Source organism: Drosophila novamexicana, unplaced genomic scaffold (assembly GCF_003285875.2).
Source record: "Drosophila novamexicana strain 15010-1031.04,08,12 unplaced genomic scaffold, DnovRS2.1 tig00001783-arrow-arrow-pilon, whole genome shotgun sequence".
Lineage (NCBI taxonomy): Eukaryota > Metazoa > Arthropoda > Insecta > Diptera > Drosophilidae > Drosophila > Drosophila novamexicana.
In genome coordinates, this window is record NW_020824891.1 from 188,577 (window position 1) to 204,778 (window position 16,202).

Below are 16,202 nucleotides of genomic sequence, written 5' to 3' on the forward strand. Positions count from 1 at the left end.
CTCAGAGGCTAGGCTATACCTTATCCTCCAGCAGATTGGCAAAGAGTTCGCAGTGATCCTCATCTTCATTCATCAATTCAAAGAAATTCTTAAACGTATCCGGAAACGAAGCCGGAAATTGGCTCTGGCCCTGGCCACGCGCATCCATTTTGGTATCCATTTTCTTTATTTTTTTTATTGTCTCGTAGAACTAAACCACGTAACATGCAATAGAAGACGTACATCAAGTAATTAGAGCTAAGAGCAGGCAACACGACGAGCGCAAAACAAAAAGTAAAGCCAAACGAAATGAAGAACTTAAAAGAACTTAATGGAGAAAAGTGTGTATGAAGTTTTAAGCGGAAGTCGCCAAAGTGTGTTCAAGTGTGTGCCTGTATTAGTGTGTGTGTCTTGGGTGTCTAAGTGTGTGTGTGTGAGTGTGTGTGTGTGTGTGTAGGGGTGTAGGTGTGCGCTGACTTAACAATTACGACGCTCAACTGTTGAATGGCTTAAGAATTCGAACAATAAGTTCTTCCCGTCTCTAGAAACAACTGTCAAATTGATTAAAGTCAACAAGTTCAACTCTGCAAGACACTCGACTGCCAGATACCCTGTATTTAACATAGACTAGAGGAAAGTATCTATGCATTCATCTTGGGGGTTCGATCCGTCTAACTTGTGCTGTGTGCCAGCTTAATAGTTGCTTTTAAACCGGCGATTAAAGGTAACAAGTTCAACTCTGTAAGACACTCGACTGCCAGATACCCTGTATTTAACATAGACTAGATAAAATTGAAAGCAATTTTCTGTGTGTCAGCTTTATAGTTCACAATATAAAAAAAGGAACGTTGAACCGGCGATTAAAACCGAGAAAGTTCAACTCGGAAGGAGTTTTTAACATCAACTGAAGGAAATTGCCAGCAAGCTTCATTCATCTTTCACCTTGTCTTCATGTGGATTCGAACTAAACTTTGTGCTGTCTCCCAGCTTTCAAAAATTACGAATTGCTTTTGAACCGGCGACCTGCCGCTCGTTAATACAACGACTGAACACCTAAACCATGCAGGCTCATTCTTAACAAAAACTTGGACTAATCGCAGATCGAATTTTCCAAAACCTCAGTTAAAAGTAAACCAAAATGTGCTTTGAAATTAATTTGGCCTCTTTGTGCCCAATTTTGTATAAAATAATTGTATTTATTTAATTGCAATCATTTTTGAGAGCCTGAACTCATTAAAAATGGACAAAAAAGGGTCAAATGATTTTGGGCAAATTTATGTTAAGCCACAAAGTAAATATATTCTTGATAAGGTCGACGAGCTGGCTCGATAAATTCCGGTTCGTCCGGCTGTACGGCTATCCGTCTGTCTGTATGTATTGATGTTAGTCTAGGGTATCTTCTAGTCCGGCACTGCCGACTGCAGCACTCTAACTTGATTGCGCCCATGCCATAAGTGCAACAACAACAACACAACTGGAACAAAAGCGCGCCGAGCATTTTGTATACACCGCGTGTCAAATGGAGGAGGGCGGCTAGTCTGGAGGCTGGGCAAGGATTGCGGAGCTGGAGGGCTGGAAGCTTTGCGTGTTTTGCGCGTTGAGTTCTTTCCGAGCGGCTAAATTTGAAAAGTTGCCACGCCGCTGGCCATTCAGAGCGCGACTCAGTGACCGTCTGGCACTTGGCCAGGCTCCAACCAAGAGACTCCCAAGCCCGACCCACTCGATCTGCCCAGCCCAGTTCAGCCCATCCTCACCTCGAAAGTTGAAAAGTTATTTTAATGGCGGTTTTTGGTCGAGGAATCTACACTCAACTTTTATGCAGTGCAAATGGACGGGCTGCGGTTTTTTTGGCTGTCAACGAAGCGCCCGACCAAAGTTTTTGAAAATCGGCTGCGGAACGAAACTCGAGCCACCCGCCAACAACTGAGAACTGTGAGCTGCGAACTAAGCACTAGAAGTTATGGGACTTGTCAAGCTTTTTGAGATGTTGTCGTCAAAGCATCGATGCCAGGTTGAAGGTCGCTGGTTCAAGCATCACAGCTGAGCGCAGCTGAATCAAGTACACAATTAATGAATTAAAATTCAAATTAATTGAATTTTATATTCGTGCCGGAGTATGCACAACTATCAAATACCCTCCAACAAGAACATGACACGAATATAAGCTAGAAATAAGAGATCAAATAGCAAAAGCTACGAATATTTTAGAGAAGTTATCTAAAGATTTATTCCAAATAGGAGTCATAAGTTTTGACAAGAAAAGGTCTAAATTTCAGATTTGAAATAGTTGGAAAATGCTTTAATTTTTTTTAACGATTTTTTAAGTCTACGTCAAATGGGCGGAAGCTTTAAGTGCAACTTTTTTCTATTCTATTTCTTTTTGACACAAAGGTTTAAGTTTTGATCTTGTGCAAATACATTTTCAGCATTTTATTTAAGCTAGAAACTAAACGAAAATATCAGCAGCAGAAAGGAGTAAGACGCAGCTATCCACAGTCAAGAGACAAAAGCTTTGCCTTTGGATGGGCAGAGGGACGGACGGATGGATAGGCAGACAGACGGACAGACGGACAGACGGAGGGACAGACGGACGGACGGACAGACGGACGGAGTAATTGTCAGAGTGTCAGACAGCCGCAACCGCAAATTCAATTCCAAGCTCAAATTTATTTTTGTATTTTGAAATTAATTTTGGGTTTTGGTTTTGGTTTTGGTCCTCGGCTCGTTCCCCGTTTTGTGCAATGCACTTGGCCCGTCTGGCAATCCGTCGATACACGGGCAATAAAGTTGCAGCCTTTGTCGATTGCTCGAACGGAGGCCAAAGGTCAACGGCCCGCAAAAAGTAAAAAAGAACTACAAAAATTGAAATATAAAAAATGATGCGCACTAATTTTGCGATGTTGCAAATTTGCCGCCAATTTGCAGTAACTTTTTCCGGCGGGCCAATTTAAAAGGCGTTGCCGGAAGTTTTTACAAGTGCTCCGTATGTGTGTAGGTGTGTGTGTGTGTGTGTGTGTGTGTGTGTGTGTGTGTGTGTGTGGGTGTGTGAAGCGCATAGCGAAACATTCGCTGGCTCTCGACAGTTGGCGAATGATGTCAAGTGTGAGTGCTCCGCTTTTGGTCCTGGCCCAAGCTTATTAAAAAACAAAAAGCAAAAAAAAAATACAAAATACAAAACGTTACCGGACGCTTTGTGGGCGTGGCAACGCTCGAGGGGCAGCTGTTCGGGGGGGGGGGGGGGGGGGGGGGGGGGGGGGGGGGGCATAATATGCCAGAGACCATGGGAACGGTTCGCAAAGTGTTTTAAGCGTTTAGCGCGGAGCTCGAAGGGAGGAGCAGGCGTGCCACGTCCACCCAACCTGCACACCCCCCCCCCCTCCGCCCTCTACCCGTACTCCTTCTACACACACACCATCTCTCATCCACGTCTAACCTCAATTGCCATGTCAAGTCTGGGCGAGAAGCGTCTAAAAAGCTATGCGCAAATTTTCTCATTTATGTCTAATATTTAATTAGCGGTTATTAAGAGCAGCAGCAGAAAGGGGGGAGGTATGGGGGGCGGTGGGTTGAGGGCGAGAGGCTATATCCAATAGATATGCCCCAGCTCTTTCCATTGAGTTGAGACATGCAAACTTTTTATTAAAGCCAAATGGAAAAAGGCAAAAAACAACTTGGCCCATTTTATAAGAAGTGCAGCTCATTGCTTTCTATGATCCACAAACACACACATACACTCACACACACACAGGCACACACTCACACTCACACATACTTGCGCATTGAATTATGAACATGCCCAAATAAGTAGGCAACAAATAAATGAACCACAGACAGCCTGCAGCGGCTGAAGGGCAACCACTCGACAAGCAACTGCCTGACTTGCAGTTACCCTGTGCTCGGCAAGAAATAGACCCCGCCTGCTTTGAGAAACAGCGTGCTCTTCAAGACAGCGCCTGACTAGCAGCTACCCTGTATTCAGCTATGGTTAGTTATAGAGACCGCCTGCTTGACAAACCTCAAACCATATATCTTTATGCACTTTTATAGGGTATTCTGCTATTGGCATGCACCGTAGGAACTGGCCGCATTAGCATATATTCCCTATATTCTCTGTCAAAAGCAACTCAAGCCTCAAATGCCTTCCTGTCTGTCGCCCATTTGGAACCGGACGTATCTCTCATAGTAACGATCCGCAACTGTTTCTTACATATGCTAAAACATCAGACTCTTTGACCCATTGCCAATAGCTGCAGGGTATGTAAAAAGCTGTGCGAGGGCAAGAATAGAAATAAGAATAAGAAGTAGCTGCCACTGCAGCTGGAGGTTAAGTACAAGGGTCTTCGCACGGGGTCCTCGCCATGCATCTCATTGCATGCGGCATGCGGCACGAGGCATGCTGGACGGGGCATGTGGCAAGACAAACGAATGGTGAGCCAAGAAACGAATGAACAGTCATAACAAGCAATTGCAGGCCAATGCCAAAAGTGACTGTGAATAAGACAAGCACTCAAGCTCATGTTCACATAAGCACCTGAACCATTCACAGCAACTAAGTGACATGAACTTAATCAACACTCACTTGTAAATATTAATATCTAAACTTTCAGCAACTTCTATTTGGGCTTAAAATTAGCTGATGTGTCTGAGCGTTGAACTAGCAAGCCAAAAAGTCGCCAGTTCAACTCAAGAGTTTAAAGAATAAGAAATTGAAAACAAACAAAAATGTGTATTCTTAACTCAATTTGAGAATGCCTCGACATTCATTATACAAATGAAGAAAAGCGTCGAACCAATAAGCGAAAAGTCGCTGGTTCAACTCAAGCAACAATTGCCAATTTTAAGCAAAAAGTTATACTGAAAACATTATAAATTAAAAACAAACAAATTGTTAAATAATTGGAAGTCGGTCGAGATATCGCCAGCTCAACTCCAGCAGAATTTGCTAATTTTCAACAAAGAGCTGTACTGAAAGCATAATAAATAAGAAAACAAACAAAAATTGTTAAATAAATGGAAGTCCCGAGTGGAAGTTCCACGCTTAATATATTTTAACTCAACCTAACAATGCGTCGACATTGAATATGCTCCTAATATTTCGTTACCATGAGAACAATTATTTATTATGGAAATATGTCGCACAAGTGCATTTAATCCAAGTCACAACAAAGACAAGGTTATTTCTCCCTATTAGCTCCCAGATTCAAGGTTTTGCCTTCATGCGTCCATTTTGTAAAACTGAATAGTTGGACGTTGTCAAATTGAATAAATGCCAGCTTAAATTGGGTATACTTTGAGCGACTTTGCGGTCCGTTTGAAACGAAAGGGACAAAGGGAGCGTGAGCAGGGGATAAGTAGTTGTCCTGCTAGTTATAGGTGCACACGCCATCTGCCTATTAGTGAAAATTCACTTTGTGTTGGTTATGAGGGGGGCGTGCTTTGTGCATATTAGAAGGCGATTTGGCAAATAAATTCACACACAGTTCCATTTGAAGGAGAGATCGAGTGAAATTCGATGGCGAACACACACTTTCGACCAATGCAGTCAACTGGAAAGCAAATAAAGCCAAGGCAATTGTGAAAGGCGTCCACAACAAAGCAATGAAAGGCAGGAAGGCACACTCCAGCCTCAAGGGGCATAACCAGCACTCAGTGTGCTTATGTTGGAGTTCTTATTAGACATAGTGTGATAGTTCTTATTAGATAACTGCAACTTATTACAATTGTATTTGGACGAGTTTCTGCTGGCTAACGAGCGAATGGACACGGTCTCAAACCCAGCCGCAATTTGCAAAGATACGTGCTGGTGCATTCTTTGAGCCAAGCGATGCCGGGCAATTTCATATATTGTACGTATTGCACATAATAATATATTTAATTAGCATGCCCAACACACTTTAATTTCGGCCAAGAGCACTTGCCATCCGGTGTCTATATAAATATGTATTTGTTTTTTTTTTTTTTTTTTTTTTTTTTTTTGTTAGCAGCAAGCATTTACATTACGGAATTTCATTTGGACCCGATTTTGTTTGCATAGGCCGCAGACCACGCCCGAAAAACAGGCGAAACAAAATCGCAACCGAAACTGAAACTGAATGCCACTTGAGGCATGTTGCGAGGGGCAATTAACAACGGCAACAACGGCTACAGCTGCAAAAAGGCACATGAAATTGGATTTATACACAGGAAGGACATGACAGGACGAAAGTTAAGCGAAGCGCAGGCTCTGAATGACCTAGCCAAATGAATGAAGTAAAATGAATGAGCTGGCGAATAAAGCAATAACCCAAAGGCAACACTCAGCAGAGGCCACACACACGCACACACGCACACACATTCCGACACACACACTTACACGCACTTGCTGATGAAAAGCTTTTTAGATACGCTACGCTTTTCTATTGACTGCATTAATGTCCTGCTAACTAGGAGAAACAGGAGTTTATCGCAGAGCAAATAGGCTTCTGCTGAACACTTAAAACTTACTTCACTTAAGAATGAAAAGCAAATAAATTACAACTGTTCAGTTTTTTACTCTTTCATCCTAGCGAGTGACAATTTTTTACATCAAAATAAGAAACATGTGAAATTGAAAGGATAGTGAAAATACAGTTCAAATAACATTTTCACGAGATTCTGAGCAATCTTAGCCTAGGTGTGAGGCGTTTTCCTATACTTTAGCTTTAGTGCTTATGATGATCAATCATTTTTTCAATCAGTCGCTCAGTCAGTCAATCAGTTAATCAGTCAATTAATCATTCAGGCATTCAATTAATCGATGTCATTCAGTGGCTGTCAGTCATTCAGGCGGTCAGTCACTCCTTCATTTTATCATTTAGCTAGTCAGTCATTCAGTCACTGACTGTCAATCAATCAATCAATCACTCAGGCCGTTTAATCAGATAGTCAATCAGTCATTCAGTCGTTGACTATCAATCAATAAGTCTGTCAGTCAGGCAGTCAGTCAGCCATTCAGTCATAAATTGTCAGTCAATCAGTTAATCACTCAATCAATCATTCAAGCATTCCATTAAACGATCCGATTGTCAGACTGTCAGTCAGTCCTTCACTGGCTGTCAGTCATTCAGGCGGTCAGTCAATCAGTCATTCAGTCCGTCAGTCAGTCATTTCATCAGGTAGTCAGTCAGTCATTCAATCACTAACTGTCAGTCAATTAGTCTTTCAATCACGCAGTCAGTCAGCCATTCAGTCAATCAGTCTGCCAGTCAGGCAAGTCTTTTGTCGTTCTGTCTTTCTGTCTTTTGCAGATTTCGCTTAACCAAAACGTAGCTGGATTCACATGTGTCTCCATTTATACTAGCCTTTGGCTTGGTGTATATTGCCGGGTCTTTTGTTTGTTTGTTTGTGTTTTACATTCACTTCGCATTGTTGTCCACAACATAAGCTGGGCTGGGACTCGGCCTCGGACTGGGTCTTTGGACATGAACAGGCGGATGATGACGTTGGACTTTGGACATGAAACATTTCGAATGGCCACTTGCGGCATGTTGATTTAGCTGTTAAGGCGTTGTAATGACAGAGATAAAGTTGGATGACAAAAAGCCCCAGTGCAATAACAAAACCTTTACAAAACGTAGTCTCCTAGTTGACAGCAGCAACAGCAGCAGCAGCCTTGCCACACTCAAGCACTTGACTTCCTCAGGTGAGGCTGAAAACAGCCAACGAATGGCATCTGGCTAAGCAAGATAAAGGTTGACCGCGCTGAACTGGACTGTTACATAAGCTTTTCGGTAAGATAGATCCGAAATGAAAGGATAAAAAACTGTATTGCCTGACGGATTGATTGATTGACTAGCTGATTGACTAGCCGATTTACTAGCTGAATAACAGAACTGACCGACTCACTGATGGACTTGCAGGCTGACTGACTAACGACTGAATGAATGACCTGACTGACTCACTGGCTGTTAAAATGACTGACTGATTGATTGACTAACTGATTGACTAGCTGATTGACTGACTTACTGAAAATGACTGACTGTCTGATCTGACTAACTCACTGGCTGTTAAAATGACTGACTAATTGATTGACTAACTGATTGACTAGCTGATTGACTGACTTACTGAAAATGACTGACTGTCTGATCTGACTAACTCACTGGCTGTTAAAATGACTGACTAATTGATTGACTAAATGATTAACTAGCCGATTGACTATCCGATTGACTACCTGATTGACTAAATGACTGAATAACTGCACTGACTGACTCCCTGATGGACTTGCGGACTGACTGACTGACGGCTGAATGATTAACCTGACTGATCCATTGGGTATTAAAATGACTGACTGATTGACCGATCTGATTGATGTTCATCGCACAGCCCAAAGCGTAAGATATAGGAAGCAGCATTTTTCACTTTGGCAACCTTCTGTGAGGACTGAGATAGTATGAAACTTTTATTTTGGACATCTTACAGATGGCTTCCAACTAATTTTTAAAGTTCCTTGCAAGAAAAAGGGCTCACCTGAGAGTCTAAGGCAATATGTGCTCCAATCGGCCGTCGAATATTTATTAAATTAAATGTTAAATTCGGAAAATATTGGTTAAACTCTTGAATGGAACTCCTTTGCTTTGCATCAAATCATAAAAGATGAATTGTATGTTTGGCCCGGACAAAGACCAGCAACACCTGCTAATAATGAATATAATATGCGGTTGCTTTCACCTTTAAATAACTGGAAACCAAATAGTTTTGGCACTCCTTGCAATCTGATATTCAAGCAATGGGCCCACGCCCTGCCCCCACATTGGCCCCTGAACTATTGGCAAGCGCCCAGTGCTTGGGCTGCAATTAAGCTGCCACTAATTAACGCCCATGGGCGGTATTAATTGATATGTACAACAACAAGAATAACAATAGCAACAAGCTAGCAACCCGTTGCGAAGTGTACTTGTAATTAGAGCGAAAGGACATGCGTGTCCTGTGCGTAGTGTGGGCAATTTTGAGAGGCTTTCCGAGAGGCGCCGCTGCCCGTAGCGACCGATTGATTGTTAGCCAAGCTAACCCGGCGACAATCACAATTGCCGAACTGTTGACCATTTTGGTACCAGCCACCAGTTGGCCCAATTCAATGCTGCCAATTTGCAATTTGTGGCCAAGTTTGTCATGTAGTTGAATTGCGGCTCGTTAGCGGGCAAACGGGGCTGCTGCAAACGGAAATGGTAGCGGAAGCGGAAACGGAAACGGAAATCGGCAACGGTTTATACTGACTGACAGTCGTCGGCACGTGTGACAAATCCGATCCATCAGCAGCCGGAGCTCATTGAATCTGCCGGTCCGCTGACCTCACTCCACGGCCCAGTAAATTGTTCTTGGTCTAGACTGTGCTGCCATGCCCCCAGACACCCCCCCCCCCCCCCCCACCTCCCCTTCAAGCTCAACGCCCCCGGACTGGGCATTACCAAACCACACTCACTTTACATTCACATTGAAATTTACACGCCGAGCTGATTGACTGACGCCCCTGGCCAAGCCCATTTCCACTCCCATTCACCAACCTTATTGCCACCTGCTAGCCCCAGCCAAGGTGTGTGTTGATTACAAAATTAAAACCCCACCTGGGCGCTAAGCATAACGGCACACTCGCAGTTTTCTCTACCCGCCACAATTCACTTAAATCACTTTCGACGCCCTTTCACCTGGTTTCATGCCAATAAGTATGCTACACTCACATTTGAATGCATCAAGCGCCAGCGAACTGTGCGCGAATCGATGCTTGAATCGATCGTCAGCCGATTTTGGGATACGCTTTTCAAGCATAGCTCAAGAAAAATATAAAACCTACATGCAAGAAATATTGTGTGTAGCTATTCGTATGGTAAAGACAAATTAAGCATACTTCGAAGTCTTTTATAGCTAAAGATGAAGACTAAAAATACTTACTACTGCAATATTTAAGCCCTGCATAGATCGGACTTTAAGCCACGATCACGAACGTTTTTCCCATACATTGCGTGGGGCAAAGGAAAGAATACTTCAAAGACCTACATAACCTTGAGTCATGTTTACAAATACAAAGGAAGGAAGGCAGGCCAAAGGAAATAACAGGCACGGATAGATGGAAGATGGAAGATATCCAGGTTTGGGATATCTTGTAGTCGTGCACTCCCGACTCTGCACTCGGCACTCTGCTTAACAATTTTCAAATTCCGTTCCATGATTTTCAGGTGCGAAAAGTTTTAAAGCAAGACACAAGAGCCACACATCGACTGACTTAATAATTGGCGAAATGTGTGTTTCCAGCGAAACAGTTATTAGTAAAGATAATTGATATGCAAGGAATTTTAACGTATTAATTAACGCAATGTGTGAAGGTTAAGCAGCCAACGGTAATTAATTCCGAAGCAGCCGCCGCACGCGCCTGTTGAAATACGAGACAGGTGCTAAACTTTTTGGATTTGCGGCTGAGTTTTAAACTAAGCCCACATTTGTTGCCGAACTATTTTTCCAACGGCTGCACGTCTACGAAATTATCACGAAAATAATTGATATGTAAATTTAATGAGTTAACTCGCATTTAACCCTCATGCACTTTGTTGGAAAAGTGCACAACTTTTTTTTATTTAACAAACTCGAATGTTTGCATTTTGTTTGCCCGAGAACTTTTCAGTCTGGACTCATCTGCCACATAAGCACCGATAATATAATTAGTAAAGTTATTCATATACGAACAGGCGTTGCCTCTGGCAAAAAAAGTTCTGCTCAGTTTATACAATCTCTAGTTAAAGAGAACAGGGAGAAGATATCATAAAACAAATTGTTTTATTCGCTCTGCTTTTAAGTTGAATCAATTGCAATTTACCAGAAATTCAGATTCTGAGGAAGAACTAGTTAGCAAGAGCTCTGTTTAACAACTGTTGTTGCTCTAACATTTTCTGCTAATTGAAATAACATTTCTATCTTAACATCTGCTGGTCATCGAGTTAACATGTTTTGTTTGGATGTTATTATCAGCATGTCAGCTATATATATATATATATATCAATATATCAATCCAATGGGTAAGGCTTTACTTCAAAAATCTACTATGAATTTCAATTAAGATTCATACTAGATTTTTCTCAAATCAAAAACCAGATTTTGTTCAAGTCTTTGCAGTATAAATCCCCCACATATGCAGAATGAGTCCTATCGTTTGTTATTAATTATCCTACTTGAGTTCTAAGATTATAAATAGCCACCATAAACTAGCTAAGTTGTTCAGTTCAGCCCGACTAACTGGCTCACTTAGGCAACTCATTTAACCAGCATTGCAGCCGACTGGTGTATTTAAAAGAATGTTAATAAGAAAAGTTCGTTATTTTAATTACCATTACGTATGACAACATTTTTTGCCCGAATCACAATTCAACGTGCTGCGTCCCACCTCCCACCAAGTCGTTAAGCGTGCGACACGCAGTCGGAACGAATACAGATTAAGACTTAAGACTAACATTATTTAAATGCTAACAAGCTTAGAATAGAAGAGGCGATTCACAGAAATCTACTATGCAAAACATAGTTTGTAGTACAATATTTTCATTCTTTGCTTTCTACAAGAAAATATTTTTCTACCCTCAGCGCAAAATGGGTAATGCGGTATATTGGTTTTGAGCAAAAACATCGATGTTGAAATCTCAGAGCCTTAAAGAGCTCATTCTCTTACACGAATATCATCGATAACGCAACTCGTTTCCATGAAATCGAAAAGAATCGATATCGAAATCTCAGAGCCTACAAGAGCTAAAGACTTATATGTTTACATCCTTTTCTTGCCCGAAAATATTGAGTTTCCTTCAAATCATCGATAACTCAACCCGTTTCCATGAAATCGATAAGAATCGATATCGAAATCTCAGAGCCAACAAGAGCAAGAGACTTATATGTATACCATAGCTCACTCTCTTACTCGAAAAGATAGAGTTTGCTTCAACACATCGATAGCTAACTTTAGGAATCTATATTGAAAGTCTTCTTGTATATATCGTCAACTCATTGTTAGGCTTAGGTAATCTCCAAGTCGAGCATTCTCGTATAGAGGGCTTTTACTTGTTTTCTGAGAAATATGCTTTATTATAAGCAGAGCAGAGACGACCAGTGCATAGTCGCCCTGAAATAATGTCATTACGCACAGGTAAACCAGTTTGTAAGCTTAGTGCATTTTGAAAATGCGAAAAATATTTTTAATTTAAATTAATTCCATATAATAAAGTGCCAACAAGTGCCGGAAAGACGAGTCAAGTGCGGACGAGACGAGACGAGACGAGAGGACGAATCCGCCAGCCGCCAGCCGGCAGGCTAGGCACCTGCTTTTTGCTCCGGCTCCCTTCCTGTTGGCTGCAGCCGGAAACGGAACGTTTGGAGCGTCGTCTGTCAGGCATCTGTGCCACTTCATTTGTAGCTGCTGCCGCCTCGCGCTGCATTTAAATAACAACCAACTGAAAGGCAGAACTCCCCCAGCTTTGGCTGGAGCAAAAATTCGCATTCACAATCTTGCACAAAACGCGACAACTATGCAGCACAGCATACTCAGAAGGCAGCCAGCTACAAGGACTCTTTTACAGATGGCAGACTGATTGCCAGACCCGACTGACTGACTGACTGACAGACAATATCAGTACACAAATCAAATGTAAAGATGTTATTTAGAATGACTTGAAAGGATTTTTCTACGACCAATTTTATTGTTGTTGTTGCTGCTATTGTTGGAGCAACGTTGGACGTCGTCAATCGTCATCAATCAGCATCAAAAAAACGTTCAATGCCACACTGTGGACACAAATGTCAATTGAACAACTCAATTAAAGCTTTTCGATATGACCAAGACATAAATATCTGTCTTTAAATATGCACACAGATGTTGTTACTAGCTGATTGACCGACCTGATTGATGATTGATACGCAACCCAATCCGTAGGAGCTAGAAAGCTGAAATTTTTGCGATTTGTGATGTATGTGAGTGCTAGAGCGGGTTTTCAGAAAAATTACACCCGCAAGGGGCAGATGTCTGTGTAAATTCAAAGGCGACTTATTAACAGGCAAATCTTTAAAGCTGTTTGTCCTAGCTACTAATTAATTAATCAGTAATTGACTAACTGATTGACTAATTGACTGACTGACTGACTCATGCGAGATTTCGATAAATTCTACCCACAGGGAGAGTGGGGGAATGAATGGAAAGTGCGAATTAAAGGAAGATGTATCGAACTAGCTGACTGGTTGATTGACTAACTGATTGACTAACTGACTAGTCCTAGTCGTAAGAGCTGGAAAGCTGTCGCTTGCACAGTTTAAATACTAATGCGAGATTTCGATAAATTCCACCCACAGAGGTGAAAAGTAAGTGAATAAATGGAAAATGCGGATCAAAGGGACGCTTATTCATTGGCAAAGATCTTTTTCATAGTTAATTTACGAACTGTATCACACTTAACGCAAAACCCTTTGTGGAATGTGAAGGTCAAAAGAAAAATTGCTTTCAAAGAACGTAATGAACACGTTTTCCTACAAATTTTGGCAATTGACGGCTGAATGCAACTTTTTTGCGCTCAAAGAACTTTGTGAAAATGCATTTGATACGTGTTTCACACCATTCCGCTAACTCCACAGCTCCTGGCTGAAGAATGCAAATGCAGGTGCAATCCTTGTTAGTCGAAAGTCTATCTTTGTCAGCGTTAAGCCCAGTTTTTACAGCTAATTCGACGGTTGGAGCTCATTTGTCAAGCATGGCTTGAGATATAGTTCAGGTGCAAATTACATTTTCCACGAACCAAAAAACAAACTCGAGCTGAAACTGGGAAAAACCATGCCGCGGGGCAGGCCGCGGGAAATGGCTTCCAGTTAATGTGAATTTATTAGGATAATGGGGTACGCATTGCTGCGGCGGCTAATTTAAATTGCATTAGTCAATGATTTTGCATATGCCTCGCTTCATTATCGTTGACATTTATATTGCGATAGACAAACATTATTTTGACGTGCGAGTTTTCGCATATAATTGCAAATTATGCGAAACGAGTATTTATTTTACGTTTATATTGAAAACATAAAAAAAAAATAAAAGAACTGTGCCGAAATGCATTAAATGTGCACACAAATCCAATTATGGCAACTGACAAAACTAATTAATTAATTTATTTAAAAATAAAAAATAAAAAAAAGCATAATACTTCTGACTACTCGGACTATGCCATTGTGGCTCAACTAATTTACTGCCGACTGGCATAAATTATGGATGCATTAGCCACGCTATGCCAAAAGGTAAACAGCACGGCCCCAAATCCCAGGAGCAGCATTTGCCGGGCTCAAAGTAAGCCACCGAAGGCGAACGTGTTTGACACGAACTTTCTGCCAAACGCGTGTGTATGAGTATCCTGCTAAGTGGTTGTATATATAGGTGTGTTTGTGTGTGTGTGACAGGCCCAAGTTCAAGTGGGCGACCTCTTAACTAGGCTTTTCAGTAGGTGTTGCCTTCAAGTCTCCACAAGCTGTTACATTCAAAGAAAAGTCCAAGCACAAACCGAAGCGAAAACCCAGCCAAAGTCATAAATTTCAAGACCAAGTATTTAACTAAAGATATATGAAGATTAAAGCCCAAGATGCCCATCAAACAATAGCCTCAAAGGGAAGCATTTGCTAGATTTTTTAGAACAAGTATCTAAGTAAAAATATACAAAATTGTATTCCCTAAATTCCTTAAACAACAGTCTCAAAGGGAAGCATTTGCTAGAAGAGATTCTGGAATTGTTTGATCACAAAATGCCTAAAGAAGAAGAACGGCAGGCCACTGGTTCAAGTCCACAAGGGGAAAAAAAAAACAATATAACTAGAACCAAGACTCGAACCCACGTGCAGCGAAAAACGACATCAAGCTGTTGGGAATTTTTTTTGATACCACTTGCAACTAGAACCTGCCAAGGCCGGGTAATTTCCTTAACTCAAGCACAATTTGAACATGAAATGTTTATTCTATTCGAGCTTTTATTTGAGTAAGTCTACTTTCGACTCGTTTTGGCTTATTTTCGCTTATGGTATTGATTTTTGAGTGTAGCCACGCCCACGCCTGGACGTTATTTTAGGGCGTTAAGTGTGCGTGCGACATTTTTTTTATCATTTAATTACGAACACGTCTAAGTATATTTAATCGATATTTTTTTAGTCTCCGACGGGCAATATGTAAGTTGTACGTACAGGTGCCAAACGAATTGTGCGTACCAAAGACAAGTTTTCCATTTTAAGCGGAGCAACATGTGCCTAATTTATGCACACACCACGCACACACAAACACCCTTCACTCACACACACACACACACAGACTTTCACTTGCTTAACACCCAACCACACACACATACACACGTCGAGTAGGGCTCATGTATATTTAAATACACCATCCGAAATGTTGTCGTTGATTAGTTTATACGCTTTACGGGCTCTGTGGCTGTTGTTGTTGTCGTTTCTATACCCTATAGCCTTTGCAAATGGTTTAAAGGGTGGCTTAGTGCAGTTAAAGGAAAGTATTTTGCAGGCTGCCACGTTTCTATAAAGCATAAATCGAATTATATTCTGCCTGTCTGGCCACAAAGTTGGCTGCCCGCACTTGTTATTTTCAATGATCGATAAGTTTTTTGGCTCCCCTGAAATCGATTGATATCGATATAAGGTTTTTCTGAGAATATCGTGGATATAGGCACATCAACGTTGACTTGTTGTAGTTTAACTCGTATCAAGCAGATTTTACTTAAGATTATTTTAATGTGCGACATCTTTTTGTGTGCCTGGTTATAGGGTATCTGTGCGGTCGAGCACTTTCAGCTAGACTCAACTCTCGGCTGTTATTTATGTCTATTTGCCAGTCTGGCAAAATTATTCTGGAATTAATAGAATTGCGCGGTCGCAAAAGTGTGCACCATTTAAATGGGATTACATTTAAAGACGCACACGAACTGACTACACACACACACACTCACACACATATGCGACTGTGTGTGTGTGTATGATCTGCGATAATGCTGATTAGCTTTATTAATATAGATCATATCTGCATATTGTCAGTAACTTATAGCTGGCCTGGGCATAACTTTTATGGTCGCAATTACCGAATCATATGGAAGCACATATCTCACATATCTAACATTTAGCACATATCTCACATTTTATGCAAATGTGCGAGAGCCACAAAAAAAAAAGCAAGTATGGGGGCGCCAGTCGAAAGCACTTTGCTGCTA

At 41.4% G+C, this 16,202-nt stretch overlaps 1 protein-coding gene across 1 annotated transcript in view; it reads right to left on the reverse strand.

The window, feature by feature from the left end:
• The window catches only part of LOC115768435, a 67,053-nt gene that overhangs the window by 25,859 nt on the left and 24,992 nt on the right, over nucleotides 1-16,202 (reverse strand). The window contains exon 2 of the mRNA XM_030712993.1: nucleotides 20-190. Within this exon, the coding sequence (XP_030568853.1) occupies nucleotides 20-160 (141 nt within the window). The 5' untranslated portion in view covers nucleotides 161-190. The remainder of the gene's footprint in view (nucleotides 1-19; nucleotides 191-16,202) is intronic.